General features: G+C 59.2%; 4 protein-coding genes across 4 annotated transcripts; 1 reads left to right on the top strand and 3 right to left on the bottom strand.

Moving 5' to 3' along the window:
- Positions 1-21: 21 nt before the first annotated feature.
- COLE_04026 (uncharacterized protein) lies at positions 22-2,783 on the bottom strand (the record flags this gene model as incomplete). The annotated part of the gene is made up of 2 exons (XM_018421711.2): positions 22-1,274; positions 1,310-2,783. The coding sequence occupies 2 exons, from the start codon at positions 2,781-2,783 to the stop codon at positions 22-24; spliced, it is 2,727 nt and encodes a 908-aa protein (XP_018282570.1).
- Positions 2,784-7,992: 5,209 nt separating this feature from the next.
- COLE_04025 (uncharacterized protein) lies at positions 7,993-8,629 on the top strand (the record flags this gene model as incomplete). The annotated part of the gene is made up of 3 exons (XM_018426270.2): positions 7,993-8,060; positions 8,268-8,407; positions 8,550-8,629. 3 exons carry the CDS (start codon positions 7,993-7,995, stop codon positions 8,627-8,629), a joined length of 288 nt encoding a protein of 95 aa, XP_018282568.1.
- Positions 8,630-8,747: 118 nt separating this feature from the next.
- On the bottom strand, positions 8,748-10,497 carry COLE_04024 (uncharacterized protein; the record flags this gene model as incomplete). The annotated part of the gene is made up of 2 exons (XM_018421710.2): positions 8,748-10,039; positions 10,356-10,497. 2 exons carry the CDS (start codon positions 10,495-10,497, stop codon positions 8,748-8,750), a joined length of 1,434 nt encoding a protein of 477 aa, XP_018282567.1.
- A 494-nt stretch (positions 10,498-10,991) lies between these two features.
- COLE_04023 (uncharacterized protein) lies at positions 10,992-13,069 on the bottom strand (the record flags this gene model as incomplete). The annotated part of the gene is made up of 6 exons (XM_018421709.2): positions 10,992-11,093; positions 11,178-11,634; positions 11,683-12,137; positions 12,229-12,461; positions 12,844-12,957; positions 13,051-13,069. The coding sequence occupies 6 exons, from the start codon at positions 13,067-13,069 to the stop codon at positions 10,992-10,994; spliced, it is 1,380 nt and encodes a 459-aa protein (XP_018282566.1).
- Positions 13,070-13,147: the final 78 nt, after the last annotated feature.

The following is a 13,147-nucleotide window of genomic DNA, read 5'->3' as shown; positions in this document are numbered from 1 at the left end:
CTACTGTGCTACAATGTATCTCTAATGCTGCTGTTGGAATTGGTTCAACATGGTGGGGTTGAGACTACCGAGCCCCGTCTGCCCAAAGAGGCCGAGGGCGCCTTGCCCGTTGTTGTTGTTCTGCGCGTTCTGGGCCGCCTGTGCAGCCTGCGCCGCCTGGAACTGCTGGAGGTTGAATCCGGGTATCTGGCCGAGGCTCGCAAGCGTAGCCGCATTTAGTTGCGGCTGCGTGCCGCCCTGGTTGGCATTATTCTGGTTCTGCTGGTTCATGGCGAGCTGCGCCATGTTGATACCGCCCAAGCTGCCGAGATTCTGCAGGTTCATGTGGTTCATGAAGTTGTAGCCTGCCGGTAGGTTCATGTTGCCACCTCCCTGTGCGTTGAGGTTGCCAAGGCCGCCCAGACTCTGGTTGGGCTGGCCTCCAAGGCCTAATGTCGGATTCGAGGTCGATTGGTTCGCCTGGCTCTGCATCTTCTGAAGCATGTTTTGCTTCGTCTTGTCCTTGGCTTGCTGAATAATCTGAGTGAGGGTTTCGCGGGGTATCTGGCTCGGATCGAACGTCTCGCCCACGTTGATGTTGGCTTCGCGCAGCAGCTTGATGATGCCATTCTTTTGGGCCTCGGACAACGTCATGTTTGATGGACGGGGAGGCTGCTGTGTGGCGGCCAACTGCCGCATCTGCAGCTGCTGCAGCGTCTGCAAGTTTGGCTGGTTGGCGAACTGCTGCAGTGTGCTCGGACGCGCGGGCGGCTGTGTCGGCTGGCTTTGGCTCGGTGTGCGCGAGTGCGCTGGGGTGGGACGCGCCTGGTTCGCCAGCAGCTGACTCTGGAGCTGGGCGTTCTGCAGGAATTGCGGTGAGATGTTGGGCACGTTCTGGAATGCGCCGTTGTTGACGCTGCCATTGATTGTCACAGGCTGCTGAGGGACCTGGGCTTGGGCCGTGCTCGGGTTCGCGGCGGCGGCGGCCGGGTTGAGAGCAGGATACGGCTGCTTCAGACAAACAACGCCGAGTAGACGGTTGTTCTGCTCATTGCCAGGCGTCTGTGGACCCCTACTGGCCGAGACCAGCAGGATGCCGCACCCAGGGTTGCCAAACTTAATGAAAGCGGCGAGCTGCTTCGCCAACAGGCTTGCAGCTAGGTAGTTCATTTTCGCCTTGGCATCCGGGTTTGCTTGTGGAGAGACGCTGAAGAGCACGCACGGCGCATTGTGCGCCTTCACATACGTCTGCAGGTCGGCCATGTTCATCGGCGTCATAGCTGACATCTCCAGGTCTGCCGTTAGCTCAACATTCAATGCACTCGCTCACTCGAAGGCCATTGCTGCAGCATCAGATCTGCTGGGTTCATTGTCTGGCTGAGCACCGAGCATTGCACTGGAATGATGCTGCGCTCCTGACCCTTGAGCATCCAACTGATGGTGCCCGACCAAGCCGGAGGCCGCAACTGTGGCGCGCTGGGTGCTTGGGGATTCTGTGGCTGAGGCTGCTGGCCCTGCTGAGTCTGTTGACCTTGCTGCGAAGCCTGCTGAGCCTGCTGCTGCTGCTGCTGCTGCTGTTGCTGTTGCGCCAGCAACTGCTGCCGTTGGAAGAGCAGCGCCTGTTGCTGGCTCTGCAGCTGCTGTGTCGTTTGCGCCGTCGCCTGGGCGTTCTGCGACTGGCTTTGGTTCTGGCTCTGGGTCGCATTCGCGTTCTGGCCCGTGTTGCTCTGCTGGTTACCCTGCTGCGCTTGCAGCTGGCTGAGCTGGTTCTGCTGCTGCTGAGACATCTGCTGGTTCGTGTGCGCCTGCACCGCACGCTGCCTTGCTTGCATGGCAGCCACAAACTGCTGCTGAGTCATTCCCGCCGGGTTGAGGTTGGGAATGGAAATGTTCTGTGGGGGCGCTCCTGAAGGGATCTGTGCAGTGCCAGCAGCAACTCCGGTGCTCGAAGGGTTGGCAGCAGCAGGCAGCGCTGGGGCGTTAGTGCCGGCGCTGCCATTGGCGCCATTGGCCTGAGCCTGGTTGTTTGTACTCTTGACATTGCCAGCGGCGGTGGCACCTGAAGCTCCCAGATTCTTGTTCTGGGCCTGAACCATGAGCTGGCTTAGCTGCGCCATCGCCCTCTGACGAACAGCCAGGTCGGTGGAACGGATGTTGCCTGCTAGCTGGGTCATGACCGCTGGATCCAGTCGTCCACTCGCAATGAGTTGCGCTAAAGCTTGGAATGGACCGCCGTTTGGTCCCTGCGCTTGCGCAGCCTGCGCCATTTTGACAGCCATAGCCGCCGTTTGCGCCTGCTGGTACTGGATTTGCGCTTCCGTGGGGCCATTGGCGGAAGGCTGTGCGGATGCCGCCGTTGGGAGAACAGGTTTGATCTCGGGTGGAGCGGGGACCGGTGGTGGCGGCGGTGCCGTACTCTTGACAGACATCTCCGTCAAGTACACATCCGAGTCTGAGGGGAGCGCGAACCACGCGTCGTCCGGCCCCTCAGGGCTGCTCGCCTGGCACATCTTGCGCAACTTCTCAACAGTCGACCCATCTCGCCCGAAGGGCGCCGTCGTCGACCTCCCTGCTTCTGGCGAGCCCAATATGACACACGAGCAAGCGATGTCCTTGCTTCGGCAGCGGTCGCCAATGTTATCCCAGTCCACGTCATCGTACATTGCGGAGCTGTCGTCACGCGCCCACTTGGTTAACCCCCGGGTGTCGGCGTCAACCGCCGCGAGGCTCGCCTTGTCGGTGAACACGACAAGGTACTGCTTGCGAGGCTCTGGAGATTGTGATCGGAGTGCCGCATAGTACATTGATAGCATGTGATGCCCGGACTCGGGTGTCATCTGCTGCAGGGCATTTGGTGGGGATATCGAGCTGGGAAGCGAATGGTGTTCCAGAAGCTGACGCGTTAGCACAATACCGGCTCATATCTGTACCTCAAGGCCGCCAACGAGCCCCGCAAGAAAGCGGTCGCTTAGCCCCGGCTCGTTCGCGGTGATGCTGAGGCCCCCGCCATCCTCGATGTCCCAGATATCCGTGAGAATCGACCCAGGCTTGGGCGGGACAAGAGCTGCATGGGATGCAAAGTGTCGCACCAGAGCCGGGAGCGAGGTCAGAAAGGCTGAGGGGCGTCGAAAGTCCTGGCGGTGCGCAGGAATTACCGAGTACAGCGCTCGTGGATTGTGATACGGTGCTTCTTGGGCGGTGATGATCAACGCCAGGCGGAGCTGCAAAGGTTAGCTGGTGGATGCGGATGCAAGGCGGATGCGACGGGGCTGTGCATACGTACAGACTGCTCATTATTGCCGGACTTTTGCATCAGGCGCTGCACGATCTTATGAACGACGCCATTGTGCTCGATGAGCTCGGTGTAGCGCTCTCGAGACAAGCCAGAGTCGAACACAAAGGTGGCCTGGTGGACGACGGGTGGCGGCGCAGTGGAGGAAGACGCCTCGGGCATGTGGTCCATGCTGATGGCGGAGGGGGCCGCGAGGGGCGGCTGGAATGTCCGAGGCGCAACGGGGCGGAGACGGCTACACGGACGCGAGGGTGAGAAACAGGACGGCGTCCAAGGCCTGGTGTTGAGTAAAATGTGGATGTAAAGGTACGACGTGGGATGAGAGTGAGAGAGGAAGTGAAAGTGGGAGATTGATGGATGGATGATGATGGATGGCGGCGACGGCCATTCCAACAGCGGCAAGCCCGTTGTGCGGTTCTCCCCCTTTCCTACCCTACCTGGATCGCCTCGCCGCCTGGAACTCACCTTCGCACCCTGTGCACTCAGGCACCTGATTAGACCAGTCTCGGGAGTTTGTAATAGCATCCTATTTGGCTTCCCCGCGTCCGGCAAGTCTCCCCGCATCACCACGCACCACCCAACAGAACGACGTTCACTTCCATCCCAGTCACTTCCATCATCTCGACATCTCGCATCTCGACTCTTCATTCTTTCCTCTGCACTCAAGATCTCTATCTCGATTTTCTTGCTCTCGCCCTCTCGCACTCCCGCCTCACGACTTCTCACGACTATTACACTGCTATTACAGTTGCACTTTCACCCAACACAAACACTATACCTCAGCGATAGCGCTGCCTTCGCACGCGCTTCCTTGAGCGTCCAACGTCTCGATCACGATGGGTATGTTCTGTGACTTAAGTTTGGAACCAGCTAACGCTCACAGATCCGTCAATCCTTAGAGGTGAGCACAACGACAGGATTCGTGTATCCGTCGAGCTGACATGGTTCAGGTCTCAATGACAAGATGTACGATCAGGTCAACCAACAACACTAACCCCAGCTACGAGCGCCGCAAGGCCGCTGCATTAGAACTCGAGAAGTGAGCTGGAAGCACCATATGGCCGCTGACGCCCGCAGGCAAGTACTATCGTCCGATGGAGCGCGCATCTCAAATATCATTGACCAGCTATGTGGCATGTTTGCGGCCAACAACGCCATGCACACGCGCAACGGCGGTACGCTCTTTGGAGTCAGAGCATTTGCTGACATTTAGGACTGATTGGCTTAGCTGCCACGGCCATCGCCCTCGGGCAGGACGTAGCACCCTTCCTTCCCGTCATCATTCCGCCTGTTCTCCAGTGTTTCCAGGACACGGAGAGCCGCGTGCGCTACCACGCATGCGAGAGCTTATACAACATGTACGACGATTCCTGACTGTTCCTGACAGCAGCGCAAAGGTCAGCAAAGGCGAGATCTTGACATACTTTAACGAAGTGTTCGATGCACTGAGCAAGGTAGGTTTCAATGGCGGTGGGAGCTGACTTTAGCTCTCATCTGACTCTGAAATGTCCGTCAAGAATGGCGCGGAATTACTTGACCGCCTGATGAAGGATATTGTCGCGGATGCTGCGGCAACGTATGTTTCGGTGTACCAGGACGACGACCCAAGTCGCACGCCTCAGAATGCCAAGGCGGAGTTACATGACGCATCCGAGGACTCGCCGGGGAAGGGTGATGGTCAGCCCGGCTCGAGCCCTATACGTCCAGGCGATGCAGACAGGCTCACCACACACACGCTCGATAAAGAGCACGGAGACCGTCGGGCTTTCTCTCTTGAACGCTTCATGCCGCTCCTCACGGAACGCGTCTACGCCATCTCGCCTTACACGCGGATGCACCTCGTATCGTGGCTAATTGTTCTCAACACCGTCCCTGACCTCGAACTGGTCTCGTACCTCCCCGAATTCCTGGACGGCCTCCTCAAGTATCTCGCCGACACGAACGGCGACGTGAGGGGTGCCACCGAGAACCTCCTTGCTGAGTTTCGCCGCGAGATCCGCCACATTGCCACCCAGCAAGATAAGATGCTTGAGGCAGATCACAAGAAGAGGCTGGAGAAACGCAATAGCCGTACAACGAGCGACTCGATCCCGATCGAGTATAACGAGTCAGCCATTGATGACGACGAAGGCGAGAATGGAGACGTCGATGACGACAACGAGTGGGAGGGCGAGGGCTCGGGCGAGTGGGAGCCAGGGCAAAGCACGGTCGTCGAATATGCGGCGATCATGGATATCATTGTCGATCATTTGTCCTACCCAGGTGAGTCGCTCTTATGTGACGACACTGACAAGGAGATAATCTCGTCCAGACAACTGCCATGGACTGGATCCTTACTTTCTTGGAGTTTGCTCAAACCACCGTTGTTGCCTTCACTCCTCGCATGGTGTGCGCCATCCTCCCAAATCTCGCGTCATTAAAGTGAGCTCGCAACCTGCTCCAGAAACTGACAGACAGTCGCCACATCAAGCTCGCCGCGACTGAGACCAACCGAAGGCTCATCGCTGTCATTCAGAGTCTGCCACTACAAGGGACCCCTGCTGTCAACAATGCTGCCAGTGTCCAGAAGGACGGCCAGACAGTGGCGAGTGTTGGCTCAACTCTGAACACGGCTGGCTCTTCTCCACAAGGCGGTGGAAAGAATGACGGTGGCCTCTCGGAATCGCCGGATCGCTTGGCAGCGCCAATTGCGGACCCACTCGACAGTGGAAGCTCGCCCTCGGCGCCCGGATCGACTTTACGCATAAAAGCTGGCCCACCCATGCCCTCTTCAGAGCCGGTGACTCCTGCGACAAGTGACTTCCCCCCAGTTTCCAAGGTCCGCACCAGACCTCAGTCTCCCGAGTCACAGCCGATCACCAATAGCATTGCACTGCAGCTGCAGGCTCACAATGTGCGGCCCACCTCCCCCGCAGAGGTGGCCGAAGTCGACGACGACCCATTTGACGTGCATGAGACAGTCAACATGCTAATCCTGCAATTCATGAGCGAGAACCCCGAAACGCGTATCGCCGCCCTTGAGTGGCTGCTCATGCTGCACCTCAAGGCACCGAACAAGATTCTTTCGCGTGACAGTGGCACTTTCCCAGCCCTTCTCAAGACTCTCTCTGATCCCTCGGAAGATGTCGTAAAGCACGACCTGCAGCTTCTCGCGCAGATCTCGTCGTCTTCCGAGGACTCGTACTTCCGAAGCTTCATGGTTAATGTTCTCGAGCTATTCAGCACCGACAGGCGTCTGCTAGAGACTCGTGGCAGTCTTATCATCCGGCAACTGTGTCTGCACCTCAATGCGGAGAAGATCTTCCGCACACTGGCTGAGATCCTTGAGAAAGACGATGTAAGCTCGCGAAACAGGGAGAAATGTTGACGTCAGGACTTGGAGTTTGCGAGTATGATGGTTGTCAAGCTCAACATGATCCTCATCACATCGCCAGAACTGTCCGACTTCCGCCGCCGCCTAAAGAATCTCGACTCTAAGGATGGGCAAATGCTCTTCACCTCGCTCTACCGGTCGTGGTGTCACAATGCGGTCGCAGCGTTTGCTCTTTGTCTCCTGGCACAGGCGTATGAGCACGCGTCAAATGTGCTGCAGATCTTGTGAGAGACATCGAGGGCGCTTTTAGCTAACATGCAGCGCCGAACTCGAACTCACTGTACCTCTCCTCGTCCAAATTGACAAGCTTGTGATGCTGATTGAGAGTCCTGTATTCACAAGTATGAGGTTGGTTGAACTCTGCTTACCGTAGACCTCCGCCTGCAACTTCTGGAGCCCGACAAATACCCCTATTTAGGGAAGTGCTTATACGGTCTTCTCATGATTCTCCCACAGAGCAGTGCCTTTGTCTCACTGCGCGCGCGATTGGCGGTCGTGAACGCGTCTGGGTACACCCCACCACCCTCAAAGCCATCCTACGCACAACCAACAGGCGGGCGTTCCGCTGTGCGCAAGGACGTGATACAATGGCAGGATCTGCTTTCACACTTCCGTGCTGTGCAGAATCGACACGAGCGCGCGCGCCGGGCTGCCCAGGCCTCGGATCAAATGGCCAATTTGCACTTTACACCTTCCACGACGACAACAGCACCAGCTGCTGGGCTGGGCAAACCCGGGCTTCCCGGCCTGCCAGCACCACGGCGCAAACCGCAGAACACAAGCCGCGCCGGCACAGATCCAGGCATGCCAACGCGCGGCGCCTCTGGCCTCTCCCCGCTGAACCCAAAGCGGGTGAGCTCTGGCGCCGCCGCCGCGTTGGTCGCGGCCGGGGGTGCGGTGGCCAGTATGAACGGACAGGGGCTTGGCGCGATGCGAGCCATGAGCCCACCGCCGGTGCCGCCTAAGAAGCGCTTCCCGCAGGCGCCGGTGCGTCGGCTGTGATATATAGACATATATAATGTATGGGGCTGAATGAATGTCTTCCCTTAGGAGTTAGCTGCGGTGAAATGCTGCGGTATGTTCAGCGGATCGATGGACATCCGGTCAAGGCCGGTCTGTTGTGTTTATCAACAGCTCCGTTCACTCGCCGCACCGTTGTGCGCCTCGCTCTTTTCTGCTCGACTAGCTGTAACCAACCAGCCTTAACGCGCGCAGCGGTGTTCGCGTCCAGAGTACTCGCCAAGCGGTTGTCATTACATTGGCACCTCCACACCTCCACCTCTCCACACCTCCACAGCCTACATCTCCTCAATTCAGCATCTCACTCATCTCCATCATCTTCCTCAGAATGTCAACCGACGCCGAGACGCTCGACGCTGTGCGCAAGCGTCTGCTCGAGACAGGCGACTGGGAGCGGTAAGTACATCCGTCTGCAGCTCGCATCTGCCCCTTTCCACAAGGCTTCATATCCCATCACCACCTGCTCGTTGCTTCCACCGTCTCAGCGCGTTGAGCTCGATCGCCCGCTCCACGTCGAGCGCGTCTTTCGCATGCTGCACACGCTGCTCTTTTACTCGCTGCACACATTGCTTTTCCACAATCGCCGCGCGCCGCTCACACCAGCATCGCACGCCTCCTCCGCCAGCGCCTTGAGGAGAGCGGGTTCGATGACGACCTCAAGGATCTCGCGAAGGAAAAGGCGCGCAAGGCCGGCGCGCCGAGTCTTGCCCAGCTCGTGGCTGAGGTCACGCCGGAGGCTGAGCGTGAGTACGATGTGGGAGTGTGTGGCGCATGCGACCGGCATCATCTGTTTACAGGGCCCTACGGCCTGCGCTGATGACCTGAGCGGATAGCAGATGGCGTTGCGCTCGTCTCCACCTCTATGCGAGGACAATCTGACGCCAGGACTCGTCAAAGCCGACCTACGCGAGGCGCTTGTGAGCGAGCTCGAGGCAGTGATCGAGCGCGAGGTGGAGCGCGTGTGACCACGCCATAGCTCTTCGCCGCCGGTTCTCGCCCCAGCCCTTGTCTAGCCATTTGTTGTACATTGCATGGACCGATTGCATCCTCGTACTATACAGCGTACAAGCTAACCCTATCAAACTAGTGGCCCGACCACTCGATGGTGCTCAGGTCGATGCCCTCCTCGACGGCCATCTCCCACAGTGGGCTCATGTCACGGAGCTTGGTCACGACCTGGGTGATGCGCTTGATGACCATTTCAATCTCCTCGTCCGTGGTGAAGCGGCCGATGCCGAAGCGCAGCGACGAGTGGGCCATGTCGTCGGACGCGCCGAGCGCGCGGAGAACGTACGATGGCTCAAGCGATGCCGACGTGCACGCACTCCCGGAGGACAGGGCGACGTCCTTGAGCGCCATGAGCAGCGACTCGCCCTCGACGTATGCGAACGACAGGTTCACGCAGCCGGGGTACCCGTGTTCGGGGTCGCCGTTGCGCACGACGTACCCGACGTTCTCGTTGATGCCCTCGACCAGGCGCTTGCTGAGCCGAGACACGTGAGCGTGGTCGGCAGCCATCTCCTCGCGCGCGAGGCGTGCTGCCTCACCGAGGCCGACGACGATAGGGGCGGGGACGGTACCGGAACGCAGACCACGCTCCTGGCCACCGCCGTGGATGAGGGGCTCGAGACGGACACGCGGACGACGACGGACGTACGCCGCACCAACGCCCTTCGGCCCGTAGATCTTGTGGCCAGAGATCGACATGACGTCGATGCCCATGGCCTCAACGTCGACAGGAACCTTGCCGACAGCCTGCGCCGCGTCCGTGTGCAGCAGAGGCTTGGTGACACCCTGCTCCTTGGCGTACTCCTTGATCACGCGCGAGATCTCAGCAATGGGCTGGATGACACCAATCTCGTTGTTGACGAACATGATGGAGACCAGCGATGTGTCCGGCCGAAGCGCGGCCTTGAGCTCGTCGAGGGAGACGAGGCCCGTCGGCCCGACGGGCAAGTATGTCACCTCAAAGCCCTGCGACTGAAGGAAGCGGCACGAGTCGAGGACACACTTGTGCTCGGTCTGTGTGGTGATGATGTGCTTCTTCTTGCTCTTGTGGAAGTTGGCGATGCCCTTCACGATCAGGTTGTTGCTCTCAGTTGCACCGGAGGTGAAGACGATATCCTTGGGTCCGGCGTTGATGAGCTTGGCGACCTCTTCACGGGCGTTCTCGACAAGCTCCTCGGCCTCCCATCCGTACGCATGTGTGCGCGAGTGGGGGTTGCCGTACTGCTCCGTGAGGAGGGGCAGCATCTTGTCGAGTACACGGGGGTCCATTGGCGTGGTCGCCTGGGCGTCGAGGTAGATTGGCCGGCCATTGACGAAGCCGCCGCGGGACTGACGGGGCTGGAGCTTGAAGCCGCTGGGAGCGGATTCTGAGATCGGTTAGCGCCTGGCAAAAGGAGAAGGCAGCGCGATTTGAAGCAGGAGGTTCGAAGATGACTGAAGGCCAGAGACAGAGCTATTGGTCTCAGAGATGTGGAGCTGCTTCGAAGTGGTGGGACGGTGCACGACGGGCCGGGGAAGCAGCGACTCCGTCCACTTCCCACCAGCGCGTCCGGGCGCCCTCGCGGTCCCCCAACAGACCTTCTCTCGCCACTCTTCGGTGCCACTGGTGCCCACCAGCCTCAAAGACCTTACCACGTTCGTCTTCGGCCAATTTCCAATTTCATCGCCACCATCACAACTCACCAGCTGGGGCCTCGGCATCGGCCTTGGGGGCCTCGGTAACGCTTGCCGTTGCGGGCTGAGAAGGCGTCACGAGCGTCCGGGCGAGGGGACGCAGGCGCGACGGAGTGGCGACGATGCGGCGGGTGAGGAGGCGGAGAGACATGGTGGATAGTGTTCGGGATGAACTTTTCGGTGGTGTCAGAAGTTAGTGCGATGCACAGATGCAGGTGCACGGGGTGCTCCTGGAGACGAGGGAGGTGGCGAGAGGAGGAGGAAAGTGAGAGACGAGATGAGATGGGAGGAGAAGAAGTAGGATGCGGGTCGGAGACGGAGACGGAGGAGCGGTGGGAGGGGTGGAAAAGGAGTTGGAGGTGGCGAGAGCTGGGATAGCTGGTTTGTAACCGGGTCATGCAGGCAGGGAATAGGCAATTAGGCTGCGGGCGGGGCGTTAGGACGGGTCAGGAGGGGCGGAACAGAATTGCTGACTGAAGCCGCCACGTGTGGCCCACCCAAAGCCGAGGCGGCCGTGCCGAAGCCGAGCTCCGAATCCGCACTCCACCACTGGTCATGCGCACACGCAAAGCGTTTGCATTGCACCTCTCGACCTCTCGACAGGCTATGTTGATATACTAACATGCTAGATCTCCATCTACCACTCTACTTCTTGGCTGGAGCCTTCTTGGTCGGCAGCTCAGCCGTGAAGGGGATAAAGTCACGGCCCTGCATGTAAGGCTGGAGCGCCTTGGGAATCTTGATGCCCTGGGCGTTAGCATTGCAGGACGGGATGGCCACACAGAGCACCAAACTGCACATATGGCACAGGTTGGCACCCTGCAAACTCACCTCAGGCGTCTGGTAGTTCTCCACAAGGCAGCAGAGAGCGCGCTCGGTCGCACACAGCGTGCCGTTGAGCATGTGAACGAAGCCAGCCTTCTCATCCTTCTTCTTGAAGCCAAGCTTGACGTTGAGCGAGCGCGACTGGTAGTCGGTGCAGTTCGAGCACGAGACGAGCTCCTTGTACTCGCCCTGGAAGGGGAACCAGGCCTCAAGGTCGTACTTTATGGAGGCGGCGTTGTTCAATCCGCCAGAGACAATGTTGACGACGCGGTACGGAATCTCCAGGCTCTGGTAGAACTCCTTGGCGATCTCAACCATCGAGTCAAGCATGGCGGGAGACTCATCAGGGTGGCAGACGATGAACTGCTCGACCTTCTCGAACTGGTGCACACGGAAGATGCCCCACGTGTCGCGACCACTCGAGCCAGCCTCTTTCCGGAAGCAGGTCGAGTATCCGGCATAGCTGCACGTTAGCCGCATGAACAAATTGCAGACAATCTCAACGACTCACCGGATAGGGAGCGACTTGGGGTCGATGTTCTCGTCGGCGTGCATGCCGGAGATTGGCTGTTCAGAGGTAGCGATAAGGTAGCGGTCGTTCTCCTCGTTGCCGTCGTTGGCGCTGACCTTGTACAGCGCCTCGTCGAACTCCTCGAGCTGAGCAGTGGCAGCCATAATCTCCTTGCGCATCATGAAGGGCGCCTGAATCTTCTTGTACTGACGCTTGCGCAGGAAGTCGAGGCCGTAGTTGATGAGAGCCTGGTTAAGGTCGACACCGTCGTTGGTCAGGAAGTAACCGCGGTGGCCGTTGATCTTGTTACCGCGCTCCATGTCAAACGCTTCAAGACGGTACATGACCTCGTGGTGGGGAAGGATGTTGGCAGGCTTGTCGGCGGTGGTGAGCTGCTCAGAGTTGCCTTTGTGGTTGGGCTCCGGGTGCCAGAGGTCGAGAACCGGGTTGTCGTCCTGGAGAGTGGAGATAAAGCAAGAGCAGCGTAAGGCGAGGACACGAGTTGTCGTCAGCACAATGGCTCGTCATCGATGCGCTCTTACTCACCTCAGTCAGCGAGACGTGGTTCTTTGCGTCCACAATGTTGCCTATCCGCGAAGCCTTGGCGTCACGGATGCGGGCGAGCTCAGCGGCCTTGGCCGTGAGCTCGGCAATCTTCTTGTCGTGCTCCGTCTTCTTCTTGAGGAGCTCCGACGCGTCGCCCTTGGCCTTCTTGATCTGTCCGATCTCCTTCTGGAGCGCGTTGACAGCGCGGCGCTCGATCTCCATCTCATACTGGGCTGCAGGGCGAGAGCGAGAGCAAAGATGAGAGGCGTGAGAGGGCAAACGGGGTCGTCACGCGAACGGTAGCGGGTTGAGGTATAGCATCAGGAGCGCGAGTCCATATGCGTGCGAGACAGGTCGGGCGCATCGATGTGGCGTTTCCGCGCGATGAGGCGGGTTTGATGATGAGGACGGAGGTAGCGGGCGATCGCACACCGGAGGGGCGAAGCAAGCCGTGAAACAAGGGCGCAGGTGAAAAAGAATGCGTGAGAGCGACAATCGTCAAAGTGCCGCAGTGTTGGTTGACGTGTGGAGAGCACGGATCAGCACCGTCCAAGCTTGCTCCCGACGGCGTGGAGCTCCTACAACCACCTCCGGCTGGGCGGCGCCGCAACTCACCAGACTTGTGCTGCGCAAAAATCTCGATGACTTCGTCGACGAGCTCGACGGGGGCGCCACGCTTGCGCTGCGACTCGCGCACGATCTCGGGGTTTCCGCCCTTGTCCGCCTGGACTGAGTGTGAGCGAGCTTCGGGAAACGGAGAGGAGGCAAGCGAGCGAGCTAGACGTGGCGCAATCTGACCACAGAAAGGCCAGCTGTACGCACAGTGCAGAAGGTCGATCATTTTGAGGTGTTGGTGATTGAGAGAGCGAGATGCGGCCACATCGCTCGACTCGACCGCTCGACATGCTCCTTGGATCGA

This window comes from Cutaneotrichosporon oleaginosum (genome assembly GCF_008065305.1).
Source record: "Cutaneotrichosporon oleaginosum strain ATCC 20508 chromosome Unknown ATCC20508_contig03, whole genome shotgun sequence".
Taxonomy (NCBI): Eukaryota; Fungi; Basidiomycota; class Tremellomycetes; order Trichosporonales; family Trichosporonaceae; genus Cutaneotrichosporon; species Cutaneotrichosporon oleaginosum.
Note: the sequence above shows the minus strand (reverse complement) of the source record. Positions and strands in the feature narration are given on the sequence as shown.